General features: G+C 45.4%; 1 protein-coding gene across 2 annotated transcripts in view; it reads left to right on the top strand.

Annotated features, from left to right (window-relative positions):
- Positions 1-23,907, top strand: part of LOC127001747 (rho family-interacting cell polarization regulator 2-like) — a 144,717-nt gene that overhangs the window by 37,095 nt on the left and 83,715 nt on the right. For both annotated transcript variants that reach the window (XM_050866888.1, XM_050866889.1), the window contains one exon: positions 22,306-22,335. In XM_050866888.1, the coding sequence (XP_050722845.1) occupies positions 22,306-22,335 (30 nt within the window). The remainder of the gene's footprint in view (positions 1-22,305; positions 22,336-23,907) is intronic.

Here is a 23,907-nt window from a genome sequence, read left to right as displayed (position 1 = left end):
TACGTGAGTCAGGTAATCTCCAGGGTCTCAGTCAGTCAATAAGTGACTCACACCTCACGTGATAGTTGTGTGTGTGTGTGTGTGTGTGTGTGATTTGCAACGCCATATGGAGATGATTTATTCTGCGTCAATGTCTTCATCTGCTGCTGGTTATTTCTTCTTTTTCTTCTCTCTTTCCTTTTCCTCTTCTTCTTCATCTTCTGCTTCCTCTTCCTTTTTTTCTTCCTTGCGTTTTCATTTCTTTCTCCTTTTCAGCTTTTTTTTTTCCATTTGCATTATTTTCTTTTTCTCCTCGTCATCTTTTACTTCTCTTCTTCTATTCGTCTCCTCTAATTTTAGTTGTTATTTCCTTTGCTTTCTCCTCCGTCATCAGCAATTCGTTTTGATATGTTAAAAAGTTATAAGTAAGAATAAAGTAGTTGGATGAATATATATAATAATAGAATTTCCTGAAAATTTATGGTCTTATTTATGTTGTTGTTGTTGTATTTGTTGTGGAGCGTGTGAGTGATAGTTCTGTTTATTAAATTTTTATGGAGAGAACACACACACACACACACACACACACACACACACACACACACACACACACACACCTCTATCTTTCTCTCGTAAGTGGAGGAGAGAGAGAGAGAGAGAGAGAGAGAGAGAGAGAGAGAGAGAGAGACTTGGAGATCTGCCCCACACATTTTTTCCCTGTCTCTACTAGTGGTTTACGAAGGTGTTGGCAGACGGTGTGGTGGTGGTGGTGGCGGTAGTGGAGGTGATGGTCGTGATAGTGATGGTGGTGGAGGTGGTAGTTGTGGTGTTTGTTTATATGAATGGTAGATGCATAAGTGATGGTAGTTAATAGTAGTAAGTAGAAGTAGTAGTAGTAGTAGTAGTAGTATCAGTGGGTTGCATGACGTCATTTGGGTTTTCCTGCTAGTTCAACCTGCCCCACTATCTTCTCCTCACCCCTTCCCCTCTTCCCTCCTCTCTTCTTCCTCCGCTCCCTCCCCTCACCGCACCCTGATTCCACAAACCGGCCTCCCTTTCCTCCTCCTCCCCCTCCTCCTCCTCCCGTATACGCCCATCTTCAAGTCATGTTCCTCGCTCGTAACTTCGCACTCTTTACAATCTATATCTTGTCTTTGTCTTAAGTACGATCGCAGTTCCTCACTACTTAGTTCCTATTTACTGTCTCTTTTGCATTTGTTTATTATTCTTTACTACTCATTAATTATCAGGTTTAAGTTATGTACTGGCAGCGTCTTGTGTATGTATAATAGGTGGGGTTTAGACTTGAGAGAGAGAGAGAGAGAGAGTGTGTAACAAGAGAAAAAAACCCAGACAGACACCTCGGTAAAGTGGGAGATAAATACAGCCACAGCCACACAAACTGGGAAAACAAACAGATAAACAAAACAACGCCAGATGGAAACAACAAAATTAAAATGTAAGGAGACAAATAAACAAACAATACAGCGGCTCTTCATTCTTCTGTTCATTTTTTTTTTATTTAATTATCTGTAATTTCTCGTCTCTTCGTCTTTTTATATGTGTTTGTGATTCTCTTTTATTGTGTTCATATAGACGTCATTATTTGTTTGTTCTGAGTAATAAGTTCCGGTAAAAAAGAAATTAAATATGTGAAGAGAGCTGAAACACACACACACACACACACACACACACACACACACACACACACACACACACACACACACACACAAACACAAAGCATCTCTCTCTCTCTCTCTCTCTCTCTCTCTCTCTCTCTCTCTCTCTCTCTCTCTCTCTCTCTCTCTCTCTCTCTCTCTCTCTCTCTCTCTCTCTCTCTCTCTCTCTCTCTCTCTCTCTCTCTCTCCCCTTCCTTCCTTCCCATGCTTTCATCCAATTTAATTTCTTAACTTCTGCATTATCACATCGCTACATTACTGCTACACTTTTCCTTTTCGTCACTTCCCCTTTTGCTTCTTACACTCATTATTTAGTTTTTGTTGTTGTTGGATGGATTAATTTTTTTTTGGTTTCTATATTATTTCGATTCCTCGCTTACTTTTACATTACCATATTGATTCTCTTCTAATATTTCTCTTTATTTTTTCCTTCTCATTATTTCTTCCTCCTGCTTTTCTTCTACTTCTTTTCTTTTTCATTTTGCTTCCTTTTTGCTTGCACTTATCTAATTATCCTCTTTCTTTTTTTATTATCATCATCATCATTATTATTGTTATCATTATCAGTTCACTTATTCACACATAATTATTAGGTTATCATTTATTTCATTTATTTTTTCTCATGATCTCCCTTTCTCTCTTCCACAGGTGCGTAACGAGGTGTGGTCACGGGCAGGTGCAGCTTGTTTTTTTGGGTGGCCGGTAATAGACACAGGGAAAAGAGTCACAGAAAAAAGTCACAATTTTGGCTAGTAAAGAAAGTCAGGCAATCAAACAAAAATATTCAAGTCATATGCAGTCGCCAGAGTGAAGGATGGTAGTGACCAACGAGGTTGAAGAATTTATTACTCCACCCTTCGCTTATGTTGATGGTACGGGCATTGTTGTTCACGGTGGCGTCATGCACATTCCATAGATGAGGGGCAAACATTGGTGGATTGTACCGCATTCTCAGAGGCGTCAGGGCATCACTGGACATGGCGACTGGCTGCTGCATCAGTCGAAAAGAGCCTCTAACATAAGTACCATCAAAGTACGTACATGAACAACTCCTCGGCATCAGGTGGATCTTGTGGAGTGACAGTGTTGAGGTATACCTCACACCTTCATCAACGTCCTCTAGGGGCAAAAAAAGCTGGAGCATCAATCATGCCACAAAACAAACGAGACTCAGCTTTGGTATTATACTGTGTTTCCAAACCCAGTTCCTGGCTCTTACGCCAAGTGGACTGCGTAAGATGATGGAAACAGCCTTTGCTCTCTACGTCGCGGCCAAACACTACAAGAACACCTCTCAGTAGCTACACCATCTTCAAAGTCAGTCGCCACGGTTTGCACATTCATAGTATAGTTCAGGTCTGCACACTCATCAACTATAGCCTGAAAGAGTTCATCGTAGGTGGTACGAGTCTTGTTTGGAAGATGAGTGCACACACTGAAGTAATTGCTGTGTTACCGAAAGGCACACGGATGACATAGATCTGTTTGAAATTATTTGGAGCCTTAGCAAAGTTGCCATTCATATATAAAGCGAAAACAGTGATAACATTGCCCTGTTTCTTTTTTCCTGTGACTTTTTTTACCTGGATTCGGTGCAGGTAAGGAGAGAGAGAGAGAGAGAGAGAGTTTGACTAATATTAGAAGGTGTGTGAAGAAGGTAAATAAAGAAGTGAGAAGAAGGAAGAGGAGAAGGAGGAGTTAAAGAAAGAGAAAGAGAAGGTGTCGGAAAAGGAGAAGGTGAAGGAAGAGGAAGAGGAAGAAAAGGCGGAAGAGACTGCTGTGTGTATTTCTTTAGCTGGCCACCTCTCTCTCTCTCTCTCTCTCTCTCTCTCTCTCTCTCTCTCTCTCTCTCTCTCTCTCTCTCTCTCTCTCTCTCTCTCTCTCTCTCTCTCTCTCTCTCTTTACTTACTCTCTTCTCTCTATCTCCCTCTCTCTTCTATCTCCCCAGCCAGCCTCTCCTCCTCCTCCTCCTCCTCCTCCTCCTCCTCCGACATCGGCAGGAGTTATTTCTCGAACAGAGTGGTTCGCCACTGGAACAGCCTCCCTGCAGAAGTGGTTAGCGCAGAGAGCATCAACTCATTCAAGAATCGCATTGATCACAACTTTGCTGCATCAGGAGTGAACTGAACGTATTCAAGTGTAGGTACACAAGTGCTTTAATCCTTCCCTGCAAGCCACTCCTATGGCAAACGGATTGATTAAATCACTGAAAGCAGGCAGCCTAGTAATGAGCCAACAGGCTTTCTGCCGCCTGCTAGTCCATGTTTCCATGTTTCCTCCTCCTCCTCCTCCTCCTCCTCCTCCTCCTCCTCCAAGCTCTTTGAGCTACAAACCAACTCAAGAACTAGAAACAACGGCCTTCCCATTCAAGCGAAGCGATGCAACACAGACATTGGTAGGAGTTTCTTCTCTAACCGAGTCATACGCCATTGGAACGACCTCCCTGCTGAAGCAGTAAGTGCAAAAACCATCAACTCCTTCAAAAATCGCATCGACCGTCACTTCGTGACAACAGGAGTGAACTGAAAATACGCACCGAAATGCCTTGAACTGCTACACGGCGCTACAGTACGCTATAGTAAGGAGCCAATAGGCTCTGTTGCCTGTCATTCCATGTTTCCATGTTTCCTCTTCCTCCTCCTCGTGGGTGGCAGAGGCCTGGTTGGCTGACTGTCTGGTGCAATACCCTCGCCACACACACACACACACACACACACACACACACACACACACACACACATCACCTTACTCCTCCCTCACCTTCCCACCTCCTCACCCCACCTCCACCTTTGCATAACCACCTCCCAATTTGTAACTACCCCCACCCCATTTCCACCAGTCCCCCTTCTCCCTCATCGCCTCCTCCTCCTCCTCTACCCATTCCCCCTCTCACCCCTGTCTCTCCTCTTTACCTTGTAATACTCACCCACCCATGTAATTCCCTTCACCTCTCTCTCTCTCTCTCTCTCTCTCTCTCTCTCTCTCTCTCTCTCTCTCTCTCTCTCTCTCTCTCTCTCTCTCTCTCTCTCTCTCTCTCTCTCTCTCTCTCTCTCTCTCTCTCTCTCTCTCTCCCTTTATACTTACCCTGCCTTCCCTCTCTCACCCATGTACTTCTCATCTCTCGTAAGCCATCTAAACCTATTAGTTCATCCACTTCCATTCTCCTTTACCTTACTTGCCTTGTCTTACCTTACCTTACCTTTCCTTTCCTTTCCTTTCCTTTCCTTACCTTACCTTGCTTTACCTTATCTTACTTTACCTTACCTTACCTTACCTTACCTTACCTTACCTTTCTTTACCTTATCATACTTTACCTTACCTTTCCTTACGAACCGTACCTTACTTTATTTACCTAACCTTTCCTCACCTTACCTTACTTCACCTTACCTTACCTTACCTTACCAATCGTCCTATCATTTACACCTTCAACTATCTTCACCCATCACCCACCCACCTGTCCTCCACCTGCCCATCGACACACACACACACACACACACACACACACCACACCACACTCATCCGCCTCACTCAACTCTTGATTGGATAGATTCGTGGTCTCTCTCTCTCTCTCTCTCTCTCTCTCTCTCTCTCTCTCTCTCTCTCTCTCTCTCTCTCTCTCTCTCTCTCTCTCTCTCTCTCTCTCTCTCTCTCTCTCATAAAGATAATGTTACGTCTACTTGTGTACAAAAGCGAGGCCTGCGCGCGCATGTGTGTGTGTGTGTGTTTGTTTTGATTTGTTGTGTAGTTGTTTACTCTCTCAATACTGACGTTTTCATTATAATCGCCATCATCACCATCATATTATTATTATTATTATTATTATTATTATTATTATTATTATTATTATTATTATTATTATTATTATTCTGTGTTAACTTCTTTACTCCTCTTCCTTCTCCTAATGACCTTTACTTTATTTACTTTCCTCCTTTCTGTCCTTCAACATGATTACGCACGCACACACACACACACACACACACACACACACACACACACACACACACACACACACACACACACACACACACACACACACACACACACACACACACACACACACACACACACACACACACATACACATTTCACTTTTTCCTACCTTACCTTGACTTTGCATCGACCTCGTGTGTGTGTGTGTGTGTGTGTGTGTGTGTGTGTGTCTCCTCCTCCTTCTCCTCCTCCTCCTCCTCCTCCTCCTCCTCCTTCTCCTCCTCCTCCTCCTCCTTCTCCTTCTCCTTCTCGTTACGACAGGTGTTTTTTGTGCTTTGTCTCACCTGTTCGGGGAAATTTTCCTTTTATTTTTATTTGATTTACTCCTTTTTGCCTCCACCTCGCCTTCTTTTTGTTGTTTTCTCTGTTCGTCTCCACATGTTTCTCTCTGCTTCATTATCTTTTTGTTGTTGTTATTCTTTTTTTGCTTATTTTCAGCTTTTTTTTGTTATTATTATTATTATTGTAGTTGTTGGTTGTGTTATTATTTTTTATTTATTTCTATCATCATTATCATCATCATTGATAGTACTACTACTACTACTACTACTACTACTACTACTACTACTACTACTACTACTACTGCTGCTGCTGCTACTACTACTCGTCCTCTGTCTCCTATCTCTGCATCATATTTCTCTTTCCTCCTCCTCCTCCTCCTCCTCCTCCTCCTCCTCTTCCTTTCATCACGACATGTGTTTAACGGAAATGACAGAGACAGGTATGTTGAGGTGCTTGACAGGTGTGTGTGTGTGTGTGTGTGTGTGTGTGTGTGTGTGTGTGTGTGTGTGTGTGTGTGTGTGTGTGTCTGGAAGGTCCTTAAGCATACATAGCTGCTGAACCGGAAGGAACAAGCAACGTGTGTGTGTGTGTGTGTGTGTGTGTGTGTGTGTGTGTAGCTCCATCTGGCACTAACAGTGTAACGGGTCACCTCCTGCCTAAGTAGCTTCGTTATACACACACACACACACACACACACACACACACACACACACTGCCTTTAGGGGGTTATTTTTAAGGGCTCGAGGCGGGCCAGACTTGTTCTTGTTATCTCTTGTTCCTCTCCTTCGCTTATATTTCTTTTCTCTTGCTTTTTCTCCTTACGATTTCCATTTTTCTTTTTTATTCTTTTGTTTTGTCCCTCTACTTATTCTCTTATCCGCTGTGGTCTTCCTCCTCTTTTTCTTCTTCCCCTTTTTCGCTCTCATCATCATCTTATTCCTCCTCTATATTTCTTTTTCACCCTTTTACCATTTATTCTTGTGTGTTTTATTCTTTCCTCCTGCCCCTACTCATTCTCTTATCCGCTGTGGTCTTCCTCCTCTTTTTCTTCTTCCCCTTTTTCCCTCTCATCATCATCTTATTCCTCCTCTATATTTCTTTTTCACCCTTTGACCATTTATTCTTGTGTGTTTTATTCTTTTCTTTTGTCCCCTACCCATTCTCTTATCCGCTGTGGTCCTCCTCCTCTTCTTTGTCTTCCCCTTTTTCGCTCATCATCATCTTATTCCTTCTCTATATTTCTTTTTCACTCCTTTACCATTTTATTCTTCCTCATCATGCCAAGTCAATTCAAATACCTTCTCATTACAGTTAATTCCCAAAATAAATGTATATACTAGCGACTATATAAATGGGTAAATCTAATGAAAAGGTAGATGAACAGTGACTGCTTATATAGTTGGTGGGGCGTAAAATACTTAAGAAAAAAATAAAACAAAGATTTCTCAGCCATTACTTTCATTATTCTTCCTGGTTCCATGTTATCCTTACTTTTATCCTTACTTCTATTCTTCCTTACTTTTGGATACATGTCAGTTTTTGGTGAGACAGAAAAAGAGACGAAAGAGAAGAAAGACGTAGAGGAAGGAAAGAAGGTAACAGAAAAGAAGAAATGTCTCTGGATGTTTATCTAGCAAACGTTTGGAAGAGGAAACGTTGTGGAAGAGAGTGAAGGAAGACAAGAAAGAAGTGACAAAAAAGAAAATGTATACCAGAGAGAGAGAGAGAGAGAGAGAGAGAGAGAGAGAGAGAGAGTCCTGCCTTATCTTATCTGTCTGTTTATATTCTTTCGTTCTATACGTTTTTCTTGTCAATGTTTAAAAATGGTGATTGTTTTAGTTATTATTATTATTATTATTATTATTATTATTATTATTATTATTATTATTATTATTATTATTATTATTATTATTATTATTATTATTATTATTATTATTATTATTATTATTATTATTATTATTATTATTATTATTATTATTAGTTATAGAAGGAGGAGGAGAAGGAGGAAGAAAATATTGCAGCACTGGTTCACACACACACACACACACACACACACACACACACACACACACACACACACACACACACACACATACGCACACACGCACGCACACACGATCACACACACGCTCACACACTAATTATCCTGGTGGGAATGGATTGCCCTCCTTCCTTCCTTCCTTCACTTCCTTCTTCCCTCCCTCTCTTCCACCCTCCCTCCATCCCTCTCTCCCACCCTCTCTCCTTTCCTCTCTCCCCCTCCCCCCTCGGCTCCTTCAATTCTACCTCTTGTTGCAACTTATTTCTTTCTTCACACACACACACACACACACACACACACACACACACACACACACACACACACACACACACACACACACACGCAATGATTCCCCCACTTCGTCCTCATTCCCACCTAATTACTCCCCCATCACCCCCCCCCCGTTCCCCCCTTCTCTTCCCCTTCCTCTGTTGCATTAGTAGGGAAGGGGAAGGGGAAGGGAGGCTATGAATTTTATCGACAGGGGAAGTGATGGAAAAGGAAGGGGGGCGAAAATGGGGTGAGGGGGGAGTTATTGGAAAGGAAGGGGGGAGAGGGGGGGAAGATATAGAGAAGAGGAGAGTTTTATTGACAGCTGATGGGGAGAAAAGGCCGGGAATGGGGGTAGGGGGTGTATGGGGTTGTAGGGGATGTGTGAAGGAAGGGGATGGGGGAGGTAGGGAGAAGAGGAAAGGAGGTGGGGAGGATAGTTTGAGTTTTTGATACGGGAGCGGCAAAGGAGAAGTGAGAAGTGGGCCATGTGTGTGTGTGTGTGTGTGTGTGTGTGTGTGTGTGTGTGTGTGTGTGTGTGTGTGTGTGTGGCGGCGTTCTCCCTACGTTATATATTACGTCTCATCGTCTTTTGATCCACTCCGTTCTGGTAATGCTTTCCTATTTTGCGTTATGGTTCTACCTCCTTCCCTTCCTCCCAAAGCCCCATACAGGCCCACACTTCCCCTACCCTCCTCCTCCCCTTCCCTCCCAAAGCCCCATACAAGCCCACACTTCCCCTACCCTCCTCCTCCCCTTCCTCCCAAAGCCCCATACAAGCCCACACTTCCCCTACCCTCCTTCCCTTCCTCCCAAAGCCCCATACAAGCCCACACTTCCCCTGCCCTCCTCCTCCCCTTCCTCCCAAAGCCCCATACAAGCCCACACTTCCCCTACCCTCCTCCTCCCCTTCCCTCCCAAAGCCCCATACAAGTCCACTTCCCCTACCCTCCTCCTCCTTCCTCCCAAAGCCCCATACAAGCCCACACTTCCCTACCTCCTCCTTCCCTCCCAAAGCCCCATACAAGCCCACTTCCCCTACCCTCCTCCACCCCCTCCCGCCCAAAGCCCCATACAAGCCCACACTTCCCCTACCCTCCTCCTCCCCTTCCCTCCCAAAGCCCCATACAAGCCCACACTTCCCCTACCCTCCTTCCCTTCCCTCCCAAAGCCCCATACAAGCCCACACTTCCCCTACCCTCCTCCTTCCCTTCCTCCCAAAGCCCCATACAAGCCCACACTTCCCCTACCCTCCTCCTCCACTTCCCTCTCAAAGCCCCATACCAGCCCACATTTCCCCTGCCCTCCTTCCCTTCTCTCCCAAAGCCCCATACAAGCCCACACTTCCCCTGCCCTCCTCCTTCCCTTCTCTCCCAAAGCCCCATACAAGCCCACACTTCCCCTACCCTCCTCCTTCCCTTCCCTCCCAAAGCCCCATACAAGCCCACACTTCCCCTGCCCTCCTCCTTCCCTTCTTTCCCAACGCCCCATACACGCCCACAGTTTCCGTACCATCCTCCTTCCCTTCCCTCCCAAAGCCCCATACAAGCCCACACTTCCCCTACCCTCCTCCTCCCCTTCCCTCCCAAAGCCCCATACAAGCCCACACTTCCCCTACCCTCCTCCTCCCCTTCCCTCCCAAAGACCCATACAAGCCCACACTTCCCCTACCCTCCACCACCCCATCCACCCAAAGACCCATACAAGCACACACATCCCCTACCCTCCTCCTCCCCTTCCTCCCAAAGCCCACAACCCACACTTCCCCTACCCTCCTCCTCCCCTTCCTCCCAAAGCCCCATACAAGCCCACACTTCCCCTACCCTCCTCCTCCCCTTCCTCCCAAAGACCCATACAAGCCCACACTTCCCCTACCCTCATCCCCTTCCCTCCCCATACCTTTACAGATTAACCTACCCTCCTCCTCCTTCCCTCCCCACTTCCCTCCCCTCCTGCTATAGCTACGCGTGGCTGCGGTGCTTATCTCCGAACCGTTGTCCCTTCGAGTCTGTGGTGGGTAAGAACCTATTATCCGGGACAAGGGGACACGGATTCCTAGCCAGGCACGCTGTCCACTGCTTCACGGAGGCTCCAACTTAGCTTATTTTTTTTGTTTACTTCCATAGTGAATTAGCTAACGTGACCCAGCCAGCACGCGTAAGCAATCTTCTCGTGACTGTTGTGTTTTCTGGTGCCTGCTCCTCCATGCTCCTGTGTTTCCCCCCCTCTTGTTTACGGTAAACGTTCTGTGTTGTGTTGTCATCACCATCATTACGAGCATAAAAACACCACCATCACCATCACCACCATTACTATTACTGTCACCTTCACCTTCACCCCGCCTCCTCCTTCTCCTCCTCCTCCTCCTTCCCCACGTCTTCCTTCTCCACCACCGCCACCGTTACGCCACACCATCCATCGACTTGCAACAGAGCTTTGTTTACGAACACACACACACACACACACACACACACACACACACACACACACACACACATAGCACAGTAATCGCCGCCTTCTTCCCGCTACTTTATTTTATTGCGCCAACATTTACGGAATTTTATATTTTCTTATGTGTATACCTGAGTCTAATTTTTGGAGTGGTAGTAGTAGTAGTAGTAGTAGTAGTAGTAGTAGTAGTAGTAGTAGTAGTAGTAGTAGAAGTAGATATATACAAGAGTGATCGGTATGTAAAACTCCCTTCCTTTCTTCCTCCCTTCCTTTCTTCCTTCCCTCTCTTCCTCCGTTCCTCCCTCCCTCCCTCTTTTCTTTCCTTCATTCCTCCCTTCCTCCTTCCTCCCCCTCTCTTCCTCCTCCGTCCTCCCTTTCCCTCTCCCTCCCTCCCTTGCCATGGTTCCATAGCTACCCACCACCGTGCTTCCCTCCCTCCCTTTTAAACACTCACTGACTCACTCCCTCTCCCACCCCCGCCCTCCCTTCTTCCCTCACTCACCCCCTCCCTGCGTCAACACACTGCAGGCGGCGTCGCGGGAGCTGAACCGAGCCAAGGTGAGCTCTGTAACGCACGCCGCCCTTCCCATTACACAGACAGACAGGTAAACGGGCTCACTGATGGATGCGTAGACAGGTGGAGAGTCGTGGAGTGTTGTGGATCAAGGAGTGGAGTGATGGATGGTTCGACAGTTTGTAAGTTTGTTAGATGGATGGACACGTAGGTTGATTGGTGGGTAAATGTGTAGGTGCATAGCATAGGTAGGTAGGTAGGGATATAGGTAAGTAGATGGACACGTAGATAGATAATTAGATTGACTGATCGGTAGGTAGGTAGGTAGAAAGGTAGATAAATAGTTAAATAGGTAATCTTTTTTAGGAGCAGTAAGTAGGGGGCTTTTTTTTCATAATTGTTTTTTTTTGTGCCTTTGAACCGTCTACTTTGCTGTAAAAAAATAAATAAAAAAGATAAATTGTTTGGTAAATAGATAGAAGGTAGGAAGTTCGATAAATAGACCAACGGACAGATGGAAAGTTGAAGCAAATAGACAAACAGGTACATAAATAGATAGACAGACAGACTGACAGACAAAAAGAGAAACCGATGTATTATAGTTTAGCTCCCGGGTCTCGAACTCTGTGCCCTCACCTCAACCCCTCCAGCCATTCAGCCAGCCAGCCAGACACTACAGTAACTACCCCCCCCCTCCATCCCCACTCCCCCCACCCCTCTCTTCCTCCCCCTATCCTTTCCATCATTCCACTACTGTGTTTTACCTCCTCCCCCTCTCTTCCCCTCTCCTCCCCTCTTCCCTCCTCCACTATTCCCTTCTATCCCACTCTTCCCCTCCCTCCCCTCCCCCTATTCCCCTCTTTTACTGCTTCTACTTCCCTACCTCCCCCATGTTTCCCCTCTTCTCCCCTCCCTCCACTTACTCCCTTCTCCTACCTCCCTTTTCTCCTCATCTCTCTTCTTCCTCTTCTTTCCCCAACTTCCCCTCCTGTCTCCTCCTCCTCCTCCTCACTCATTCCTCTCGTATTAGTGATAACTTTCCCGACTCGCTTTGAACCCATTTCTCTCTCTCTCTCTCTCTCTCTCTCTCTCTCTCTCTCTCTCTCTCTCTCTCTCTCTCTCTCTCTCTCTCTCTCTCTCTCTCTCTCTGCCCCTATATCGCTTTCTCCTCTTTCATCACCCCTTCCCCCCTTCTCTTCCACTTCCTCTCTCTCTCTCTCCCCCCTTCCTCTCTGATTTCCTCCTCCCCCCCCGTTTCCTTCCTCTTCTCTCTCCCTCCTCACCCTCCTGATTCTTCTTTCCTCCTCTCTTCTTTCCTCTCCATGTTGCTTCCTCTGGTTTTCCATTCCTCTCTTCCCTTCACTTCTCCCCTTCCTCCTCTTCCTCCTCCTCCACCTATTCTTCTCCCTTCTCTGTTCTTCATTTTCCTCCCTATTCCTCCCTTTCCATTCCCTCTTCCTCAATTATCTATTTCCTTTGACATTTTCCTGCATGTGCCTGCTCCTCCCCCTTCTCTCTCTCTCTCTCTCTCTCTCTCTCTCTCTCTCTCTCTCTCTCTCTCTCTCTCTCTCTCTCTCTCTCTCTCTCTCTCTCTCTCTCTCTCTCTCTCTCTCTCTCTCCGCAGGTAGGATGATTTTTTTTCTTTTATCAGAGAGAGAGTTCAGGGACGCTTTTTAATGGGAAGGAAATGATCGTTGCTGGAAGAGGAGGAGGAGGAGGAGGAGGAAATATGATACAATAGCCTATATTAATCTGAATACTGAAAGGTGGTGGTGATGATGATGATGATGATGATGATGATGATGATGATGAGGAGGAGGAGGAGGAGGAGGAGGAGGAGGAGGAGGAGGACACAGGTATTCATATTAACCTGTGTGTGTGTGTGCATGTGTGTGTGTGTGTGTGTGTGTGTGTGTGTGTGTGTGTGTGTGTGTGTGTATTGATCCCTTGTCACCCTTGGGCAGAGTACGCACATACATAACGCCGGTAAAAGGTGTGGGGGGAGGGGGAGCAGGGAGAGGGGAAGAGGAGGGGTATTGAGTGGGAGAGAGAGGGGGTAGACATGTCGGGGTGTAGGAGAGGGGAGAGGTAAGGGAGAGGAGAAATGGGGAGAAGGGGATGAAGTGGAGGAGGAGGATGGTGGATTGTAGGGAGGTAAAGGAGAGGGGAGAGGAAAGGGAGAGGAGAAATAGGGAGAAGGGGATGAAGTGGAGGGGAGGGGGGTGGATTTTAGGGAGGTGAAGAAGAGGGGAGAGATTGTGGGGAGTGTGGGGAAATGAGGGAGAGGTGTGGGGAAGGAGGAAGGGGATAGTAGGGGAGAGGGATCCTAGCTTTATGGGGGAGAGCGTTTTAGGGAATGCAGCGGAGATGAGCACCGAGGCCACGCGCAGCTATAACGTATGCCCCCGACTTTCAAACTTTATTAATGTATTGGTTTTTTGTGCCGGCATTTCCACAACTATTACTGTTATCACTTATTATTCTTTTTCTTTCTTCTTTTTCATTCTTTCCTTCCTACTATAAAATAAACCTTTTTTTTTTTTTTTTCGTCCCCCCTCATGTCATTACTTTTACTGCTTTCTCTCCCCTCCCTCCCCTTTCTCTCTCTCTCTCTCTCTCTCTCTCTCTCTCTCTCTCTCTCTCTCTCTCTCTCTCTCTCTCTCTCTCTCTCTCTCTCTCTCTCTCTCTCTCTCTCTCTCTCTCTCTCTCCTGTATATGCAGATGTGGGCGGAATATGACTAATAAGCGACCGTTGCTGTGTCGTTTCCTTTCGTCCCTTGCCTCAGAGCTACCGCGGAGAGAGAGAGAGGGGGGTTCAGTAACTTCCTGTGTGTGTGCCTGTGTGTGTTAATCTAATTATTCGCTCGATCTCTTGCGTAGTAAAATAAAGGAAAGGTGGTGAGGTCAAACAGAGGTCACAGGCATAGGAGAGACAGACAGACACAGACACAGACACCCAGACAGATAAATACAGATCAATATACACAGCTTGACAGATAGAAACACACACACACACACACACACACACACACACACACACACACACACAGAGAGAGAGAGAGACAAGCTCGTAGACAGACACAGAGAGGCACATAGACAAAGAAACGGACAGACAGAGAAATACAGATGCAGACAGACACGCAGACAGCCAGATAGACAGACAAGCAGCTGCGCAGGTAAAAAGGCAAGCAATTAAACAAACAGATACAGAAGCACAGACAAACACTGAAAGGTAGACAGACAGACAGACAGGTAAGCAGACATAGAGAGAGGAAGGCAGGAAGTCGAAGAACACAGACAATTTCACCGACAGACAGACATGAACACAGACTCAAAGGTTTGTATACGTTTAGTAACAGATTGAGAAGTGAAAAAAAAACGATAGATTAATTGGTTAAGACAGAAAAAATAACAATGATAGACAAAGGAAAGAAAGTAGAAAAAAATGTTTAGTTATAACACACACACACACACACACACACACACACACACACACACACCGACCACCGCAACCACATGAGAATTGGACGACGAAATGAGTAAATTTTTATTATTCCAGAGAGAGAGAGAAATAGTGCAAATCAGAACGGGAAAGAAATATGTTGGATAAGAAATAAATAAATAACGTAACGAAAAAGATTATCAAACAAAAAATATATTATACCTGGAATTCTGATTTAAACTCACTCACTCACTCACTCACGCACTCACGCACTCGCTCAAGCTCTCATTCACTCACTCACGCACTCACTCTCCTTTGTATCGCTTATTGTACACACACACACACACACACACACACACACACACACACACATTTGATAAATATAAAGTCAAAATGAGAAATCAAAGAAACAAGCAAAAAACACAAACATCAAATCAAACTCTCAAAGAATAATATACGATTTTTCTTTGTCTTCGATTTGGTGAAAAGAATGAATATTGAGGTTAATCGACAGAGAGGTAGATAGATAGATAAAGTGAGAGATTGGTAGATAGATAGATTGAGACTAATAGATAGATGGATTGATAGAGACGATTAGATAGATATATTGTATTGATTTTTTATTTTCTTATACGTGACTGATTATGTTTTTTTTACCTTCGTCATTCACTTCACCAGCACCATCACCACCACCCTCACCACCACCCTCACCACCACCCTCACCACCACCATCACCACCACCATCACCACCACCCTCACCACCACCATCACCACCACCCTCACCACCACCATCACCACCACCATCACCACCACCATCACCACCACCATCACCACCACCATCACCACCACCCTCACCACCACCCTCACCACCACAATCACCACCACCGTAACCACCACCCTCACCACCACAATCACCACCACCATCACCACCACCCTCACCACCACCCTCACCACCACCATCACCACCACCGTAACCACCACCACCGTCCAGCCAGTCATCATCAACACCATTAAGTTCACCACCAATACTGTTACACCACCACTTATATCACGCCTTGACCACCACCACCTCCACCGTAACCACCACCACCACCACCACCACCGTCCAGCCAGTCATCTTGAACACCATTAAGTTCACCACCGATAGTTACACCACCACTTATATCACACCTTGACCACAACCCTCACCACCACCACCACCACCACTGTCACTATCACCACCACCACCACCACCACCACTTATTATTGCCACCTCCACCAGCACCTTCACCGTCCCCCATTGACACGTGCGACGCCACCACCACCACCATCACCACCACCACCACCACCACCACCACCACCACCACCACCACCACCACCATCACCACCACCACCACCATTTCTTCACGTCAGCTAATTGAAATCTTATGTGCTAAGAGAAAGTGCACTAAATTTCGTTATTAAAGTTTAATGAAAAGAAATTATGAAGGTTATGAAAGTTCGCGGTACGTACGTTATTATTATTATTATTATTATTATTATTATTTTTTTTATTATTTTTATTATTATTATTATTATTATTATTATTATTATTATTATTATTATTATTATTATTATTATTATTATTATTATTTTTTTTATTATTTTTATTAGTATTATTATTATTACTACTACTTCTATTATTTTTTTCCTATTAGGGTTGGAATGATTAGAGGAAAAAGAGGAACAAATAGTTTTTATAATTCTCTCTCTCTCTCTCTCTCTCTCTCTCTCTCTCTCTCTCTCTCTCTCTCTCTCTCTCAGGTTAGGAAGAGCAATTACAGAGGTCACGAACGGAGGTCACAAAGGTCACGGAGCAACAACCTGCACCACTCTCTCTCTCTCTCTCTCTCTCTCTCTCTCTCTCTCTCTCTCTCTCTCTCTCTCTCTCTCTCTCTCTCTCTCTCTCTCTCTCTCTCTCTCTCTCTCTCTCTCTCTCTCTCTCTCTCTCTCTCTCTCGGTACTTATTATTTTAGGTCAGAGGTCACTTAGCGGTGGTAGTAGTAGTAGTAATAGTTGTTGTTGTACTAGTAGTTGTAGTGGTTATTGGTGGTGGTGATGATGGGGGTAGTGGTGATGGTAGTAGTATTTGTGGTGGTGGTGGTGGTGATTGCCCATTGTAAGGTTAAGATTGGAGGTACTATAAGAAAATAATTGCTGGTGGATAGGGGAGGGGAGGGGGTGCTAAAAGTGTAATAGTAGTAGTAGTAGTAGTAGTAGTAGTAGTAGTAGTAGTAGTAGTAGTAGTGGAAGTAGTAGTGAGGAAGTTAGCAGTAATGGTGATGGTGAGGCTGGTATAGATTGGTAGTGGTAGTAATGAAGGTAGTAGTAATAGTAGTAGTAGTAGTAGTAGTAGTAGTAGTAGTGGTGGTGGTGGTGGTGGTGGCGGTGGTGATGGTGGTGGTGGTGAGGACAGATGTACTTTGCAACACCGGCTCCCGTCTTGTTGGCATAGCGATGAAGATGATGGGGGGGCGGTGTGGAGGGGGGGGAGAGGGATAAGGAGGGGAGAAGAAGAGGTCGGGGTGTGGGGGAGGGGGAAGACGGGAGAGGGGAAAGGGAGGAACGGAGGGGAAGGGAGTCGTGTTGGTGGTGTGAGGGGAAGGACGGAGGGAGGGGTAAGGGAAGGGAAGGGGGAGAAGAGGGGAAGGAAGGAGAGGGACAAGGGAGGAGGAAGGTGAACGTGACGACGAGTGGCAATGTTCTGATGATGATGATGAAGAAGCAGAAGAAGAGTTAGGAAGAAGAGGAGGAGGAGGAGGAGGAGGAGGAGGAGGAGGAGGAGAGGCGTTAAAGGGAGCGGAGTTGGAGAAGGAACGTTTAATAGAAGAAGAAGAAGAAGAAGAGGAAGAAGAAGAAGAGGAAGAGGAAGAAGAAGACGTTGAATTAAAGAAAAGAAAAACTAAATCAAAAGTACAAGATATAGTAATAAGAAAATATATTGGAGAAAAGGAGGAGGAGGAGAATAAGAAAAAGGGGGGAGAGGGAGGAGGAGGAGAAGGAGGGGGAGGTGGAGGAGGAGGAGGAGTATAAAAGAAAGAATAAAAGGAGGAGGAGAAGGTCATGATAAGGTTAACCACCAATAGTGTTCTTCCCCTCTTGCCTCCCACAGCCCGTTAGTGGGGAGGGGGAGGGAGAGGGAGAAGAGGGATTCCTGGGGCTTGGGAGTGCTTTAGGGTTTAGACTTGGAGGAAACATGGAAACACGGAAAGACAGGCAACAGGAAGCGTATAGGTTCATTGGCACGTTTCCTGTTCTAGAGCCGTGATCTGCCTGAGTCACTTGGTGCCTGCAGAGCAGTTCAAAGCACTTCGGTGCGTACGTTCAGTGTACTCCTGGTGTCACGAACGATAACGATAATGTTTATGCATTTACTACTTCAGCAGGGAAGTTGTTCCAGTGGTGTATGACTCGGTTGGAGAAGAAACTCCTACCAATGTATGATTGGATCGCTTCGCTTGAATGGGTTGACGAGGACGAGGAGGAGGAGGGAGGATTGAGGGGTTATGATAGAAAAGAGAAGAAGAAATAGAAACAAATGGAAAATAAGGGGGAGGGGTGGAGGAGAAACCAAGGAGATTGGATGGGAGAAAGAAGAGGAGGAGGAGGAAGGGAGGGATAAGATAGGAGATGGGAGTAAATGGAGAAAAGGGAGCATTTGAAGCAAGGAGGAAAAAGAAGGAGGGAGGGAGGAAGGAATTAAGAGAAAGAAAAGACTGGAGGAGAGAAGAAAGAATTGGAATAAAAGGAAAAAGGATTATTAAAAGAGGAGGAGGAGGAAGAACATGAAAATAAATATAAGAATAGTGGAAGAGTGTGGAAGAGAGAAGTGAGAAGACGAGAGGAGAGGCGTGTAGAGGGTTAGAGGTGATGGTGATAGATGAGATGAAGGTGATGGTGGTGATGGGATGCTTATTACAGGCCTTATGGAGGTGTAGAAGATAGGGAGGGGACGGGGAAGAGCAAGAGGGTGAGGGGGGAAGGTGAGGAATGGGGGAGACTGGGGAATGATGTGGAGGTGTAGGAGAGAGGAAAGGAGGAGCAGAGATGAAGGAGAGAAGATGGCAGAGGAGGGAGAAAGGAGTGAGAGAGAAGAAGAATAGAAAGGATGGGAGGAAAATGAAAAAGGAGGAAGAGGAGGAAGAAAAATGGAGATGGAAAGAAGGGCAGAGGAAGAAAAGGAAAGAGGAAGGGATAGGAGGAAAAGGGAGAGAAACAAGGAGGAGGAGGAAAGGAGGGAAAGAAAGAGGGAAGGGAAGTATGCGGAGGAGGAGAAGAAAGAGGAGGAGGAGGAGGAGGAGAAGATATATAAATAAGTCCGGAAGTGTCTTGAAGGAACATAATTAGACTGATGATGGTTTAATTGTTTACAAAGGAGGAAGAGGAGGAAGAGGAGGAGGAGGAGGAGGAGGAGGAGGAGGAGGAAGATGAGTAAAGAGGTCACGATGAGAGGGAGATGAAAGGAAAAAATGCAAAAAGTAGACTGTCTAAAGAACGAGGAAGAGGAGAAAATATTGACGTAGAAGAAAATATGAAGAAAAAAAAGCTGAATATGGAAGAAGAGAAGGAAGAAAGAAAAATAAAAGAGAGAAATCAATAAGGCAATAAAGATATAGTAGAAAAGGAACGAGAAAAAAGGAAGAGGATGAGGAAGAAGAGAAGAAGAGAGAATAATAAAGAAAAGGAAGAGGAAGAGAAACAGAAACGTACACATGTAGACTTTACACAACTCTTTACGTACATAAGAGAGAGAGAGAGAGAGAGAGAGGTGTCCTAACTCAAACATAGACAGGATGACGTAACTAGTTCTTCCTCCTCTTTCTCCTCCTCCTCCTCCTCCTCCTCTCATCAAAGTGTTTACATAATGATTAACGATGATGATGGGGAAGATAATGCAAGCGAATGATTATGATGATGGCGACTATAACAAAATTATTATTATTATTATTATTATTATTATTATTATTATTATTATTATTATTATTATTATTATTATTATTATTATTATTATTAGTAGTAGTAGTAGCAGTAGTAGTAGTAGTAGTAGTGGTAAGAAGTAATAATGAAGGTGATAGTGATAAGAGTGGAATTGATATCGTGTTTTCATTCCAGTCTCTCTCTCTCTCTCTCTCTCTCTCTCTCTCTCTCTCTCTCTCTCTCTCTCTCTCTCTCTCTCTCTCTCTCTCTTTTGACACGTGCCGATGATAATTGTATCAAGGAGAAGGAGGAAATGAAGGGAGAAAAAAGGTGGTGGAGGAGGAGGAGGAGGAGGAGGAGAAGAAGAAGAAGAAGAAGATGTACGTGGACGAAATTGAAAGTGTGAGACATGAGATAGCGGAAGGATGTCAAGCAAATCTCTCTCTCTCTCTCTCTCTCTCTCTCTCTCTCTCTCTCTCTCTCTCTCTCTCTCTCTCTCTCTCTCTCATATCAAGACGCGTGTCCCTCTATCCTTTCTCTGTTTCCTTTCTTTACCCTCTCTTATCCACACATTTTCTCCTCCTTCTCCTCCTCCTCTTCCTCCTCTTCTCTCCGATGCTCCTCTTATCTCCAAGTTCCATTTCCTCTCGGGGATGTGACCCTGGATGTGCGGGGATGCTGGATTCTCTCTCTCTCTCTCTCTCTCTCTCTCTCTCTCTCTCTCTCTCTCTCTCTCTCTCTCTCTCTCGTGTGAACATGTCTTGGTATCGTGACAATTACCGCCGATTTTATCTTTCTGGGGCATCGACGTGCGGGGGGGGGTAAGGGGAGAGGGGGTGAAAAGGCGGGAGGTGAGCGGGGAGGACGGAGAAGGAGAGAGAGAGGGGGGAATAAAGAGGGGAGTTGGGTGGGAATGGTTGGAGGGAGGGGAGAGGGGAGAGAAAGAAGGGAGGAAAGGTGGATGTTGTCGAAAGGGGAGGATAGGAGAAGGGGGAAAGAAAAGGAAGAGGAAGAAAGGGGGGAGGTAGGTGGGGAAGGGAAAGGGGGGATGAGGGAAAGAAGGAAGGAAGGAAGGTAGGTGGGGTTGGTTGGAGGGAGGAGAAAGGGGAGAGGAGAGAGAAAGAAAGAAAGGAAGGAAGGGAGGATATTGTCGAAAAGGGAGATAGGAGGAGAGGGGCAGAAAAAGAGGAGGTAGGTGGGAATTGTCAGATACCGAGGACAAGGGAAAGAGGGAGGAGAAGAAGAGAGAGGAAAGGGGGAGAGGTGGGGGAGGAGAAAGGGAGGAGGTGGGTGAGATAGTTAGAGGGGAAGAGAGATGGTCGGAGGGAGAGGAAAGGGGAGATGGGGAATGGACATGATCAGACGGGGAGGGTGAGGGGAAAGAAAGGGAGGTGGTGGGGATTATTAAAGTGTAGGGAAGGGGAAGTAGGGGGCAAGGAGGGAGCGGGCAGTGTGGTGGGGCTGGTTGGGGAGGAAGGAATAGGGGAAGGGAGAAAGAGAGGGGAAGAGGAGTATGGGGAGGGAGGTTGATTAAGGGTTAAAAAGAGAAAGGGGTAGGTTGTTGTTGTTGTTGTTGTTGTTGTTGTTGTTGTTGTTGTTCTTCTTCTTCTTCTTCTTCGTCTTCTTCTTCTTCTTCGTCTTCTTCTTCTTCTTCTTCTTCGTCTTCTTCTTCGTCTTCTTCTTCTTCGTCTTCTTCTTCGTCTTCTTCTTCTTCTTCTTCGTCTTCTTCTTCTTCTTCTTCTTCTTCTTCTTCTTCTTCTTCTTGATTTTTGTTAAGTTGGGTCAAAGAATTGGAAGAGGAGGAGGAGGAGGAAGATAATGATGATGATGATGAATGCAATGTTTTAGTGTGTGTGTGTGTGTGTGTGTGTGTGTGTGTGTGTGTGTGTGTGTGTGTGTGTGTGTGTGTGTTTTTTTTCTCTCTCTCTCTCTCTCTCTCTCTCTCTCTCTCTCTCTCTCTCTCTCTCTCTCTCTCTCTCTCTCTCTCTCTCTCTCTCTCTCTCTCTCTCTCTCTCTCTCTCAGGCAGACAGACAGGTGTTTTCCATCACTCTCACACTTACTTTACTCTCCCTTCCCTCCCTCCCTCCCTTCCTCCCTATTTATAACTCTCCCTTTTTACTTCTCACATTTCCTCTCTCCTCCGTCTCTCCGTCTCCCTCTCTCCGCTTCTCTTGGTGTCCTTCCCCCCCCCCTTCATTCCCCTTCTCCTCTCTCCCTTCTCCATACCATATTCCCCTCCCTTTTTCCATTCCTCCACTCATTCCTTCTCCTTTCTCCCTTCTTCGCTCCCTTCTTCCTCTCCTTTTGATCTTTTATTCCTTCGCTCCCTTCTTCCTCTCCTATTGATCTTTTATTCCAATACTCTCTCTCTCTCTCTCTCTCTCTCTCTCTCTCTCTCTCTCTCTCTCTCTCTCTCTCTCTCTCTCTCTCTCTCTCTCTCTCTCTCTCTCTCTCTCTCTCTCTCTCTCTCTCTCTCTCTCTCTCTCTCTCTCTCTCTCTCTCTCTCTCTCTCAACCCCCTCCCACATTTTTAACGTTATCTAAACATTAATACACTATTCCCTTACACACACACACACACACACACACACACACACACACACGAAGTCAACGGTCTGTGCATATCTATTATTGTGTTGATATTGAAGTCGACTTTTTATTTGCCGACTCTTAGATTCGCGTGTGTGTTTTTTTTTTAATTAACTTCTTTCTCTTTGCACAGGTGAGGAAGCTGAGGTGGCAGGTGCAAGAGGTAACGTTCTTCTTCTCTTCCTCGTGTGTTGATGGCCTCTGGAGCGAAGAGCAGTAGGAGGAGGAGGAGGAGGAGGAGGAGGAGGAGGAGGAGGAGGAAGAGGTTGCAAAGGTTGAGGGAAGGTTTGAAGGAGGAGTGTGCTAGTAATGGAGAAGTAAATAAGAGAAGGAAGAAGAAAGAGGAGGAGGAGGAGGAGGAGGAGGAGGAGGAGGAGGAGGAGGAGGAGGAGGTTGTAAAGGTTGAAGGAAGATGTGAAGGAGGAGTTTGCTAGTAATGGAGAAGTAAATAAGAGAAGGAAGAAGAAAGAGGAGGAGGAGGAGGAGGAGGAGGAGGAGGAGGAGGAGGAGGAGGTTGCAAAGGTTGAGGGAAGGTTTGAAGGAGGAGTGTGCTAGTAATGGAGAAGTAAATAAGAGGAGGAAGAAGAAAGAGGAGGAGGAGGAGGAGGAGGAGGAGGAGGAGGAGGAAGAGGTTGTAAAGGCTGAAGGAAGATGTGAAGGAGGAGTTTGCTAGTAATGGAGAAGTAAATAAGAGGAGGAAGAAAAAAGAGGAGGAGGAGGAGGAGGAGGAGGAGGAGGAGGAAGACGAGGAGAACGATGAAGGGGAAGGATCACCATTACCATTTTTTTTTTTTTCCTTCTTTTTCTTCTTTGTTTTCTTCGCCACAACATTCTTCTTCTTCTGCCCTTTTTCAACGTCTTTTTCTCCTCCTCCTCCTTTCTAACACGTCTTCATTTCCCTCCATCATTCCTAGTAATTTTTTCCTTTATTTTTTATTCAATTTTAGTCATGTTTTTTTTTTCTAGGTATGTATCTTATTGAACTCCGTCCTTCTTACGCTCCTTTATCAACTTTTTCCCTCCAGTCTCCTTTTTTATTTATTTCCTTTCTCTTTTATGATGTTTTTTTCGTTCGTTTTTATTATTTTATTGTATGGAAAGAAAGTGGACGACATGGGAAGGAAAAAATTACTTGTAAAACTGAAAATATCAGCAACACCGAAATGTGTGTATGAGAGAGAGAGAGAGAGAGAGACGTGGGTGTGGTGGGTGGAGTCACTCGTTTATGTCTTAAGGTGGAAGAGTATAGTTGTGTGTGTGTGTGTGTGTGTGTGTGTGTGTGTGTGTGTGTACGCACATGGGCACGCCCTTGGTGGATTTGCTGCGTAAATTTTGTATGTGTTTATGGAGGAGGAGGAGGAGGAGAAGGAGGAGAAGGAAAAAGAAGAAAAAGAAAGAGAAAATAGTAATGATGATGATGATGATGATGATGATGATGATGAGGAGGAGGAGGAGGAGGAGGAGGAGGAGGAGGAGGAGGGGGACGAGGATATAAAAAAAAAAGGAAGAAGAAGAAAAAGATGATGATCAAGAAATGAAGATACCAATAAAATTTTAATGGGAGAAAATGGAGGAGGAGGAGGAGGAAAATTTGGAGTATGAAGAGGAAGAGGAGAAGTAGGAGGAGGAGGAAGGCGAGGCGTTAACTAAATAATCTTCAACCGTTATCTTTCCGTCACTGCTTACTTCCTCTCCCATCCTTCTCCCTCCCTCTCCCTCCCTCTCTCCCTCAACT

Source organism: Eriocheir sinensis, chromosome 21 (genome assembly GCF_024679095.1).
Source record: "Eriocheir sinensis breed Jianghai 21 chromosome 21, ASM2467909v1, whole genome shotgun sequence".
In the NCBI taxonomy this organism is placed as follows: Eukaryota; Metazoa; Arthropoda; class Malacostraca; order Decapoda; family Varunidae; genus Eriocheir; species Eriocheir sinensis.
The sequence above is the reverse complement of the archived record's forward strand: the minus strand, read 5'-3'. Positions and strand labels throughout refer to the sequence as shown.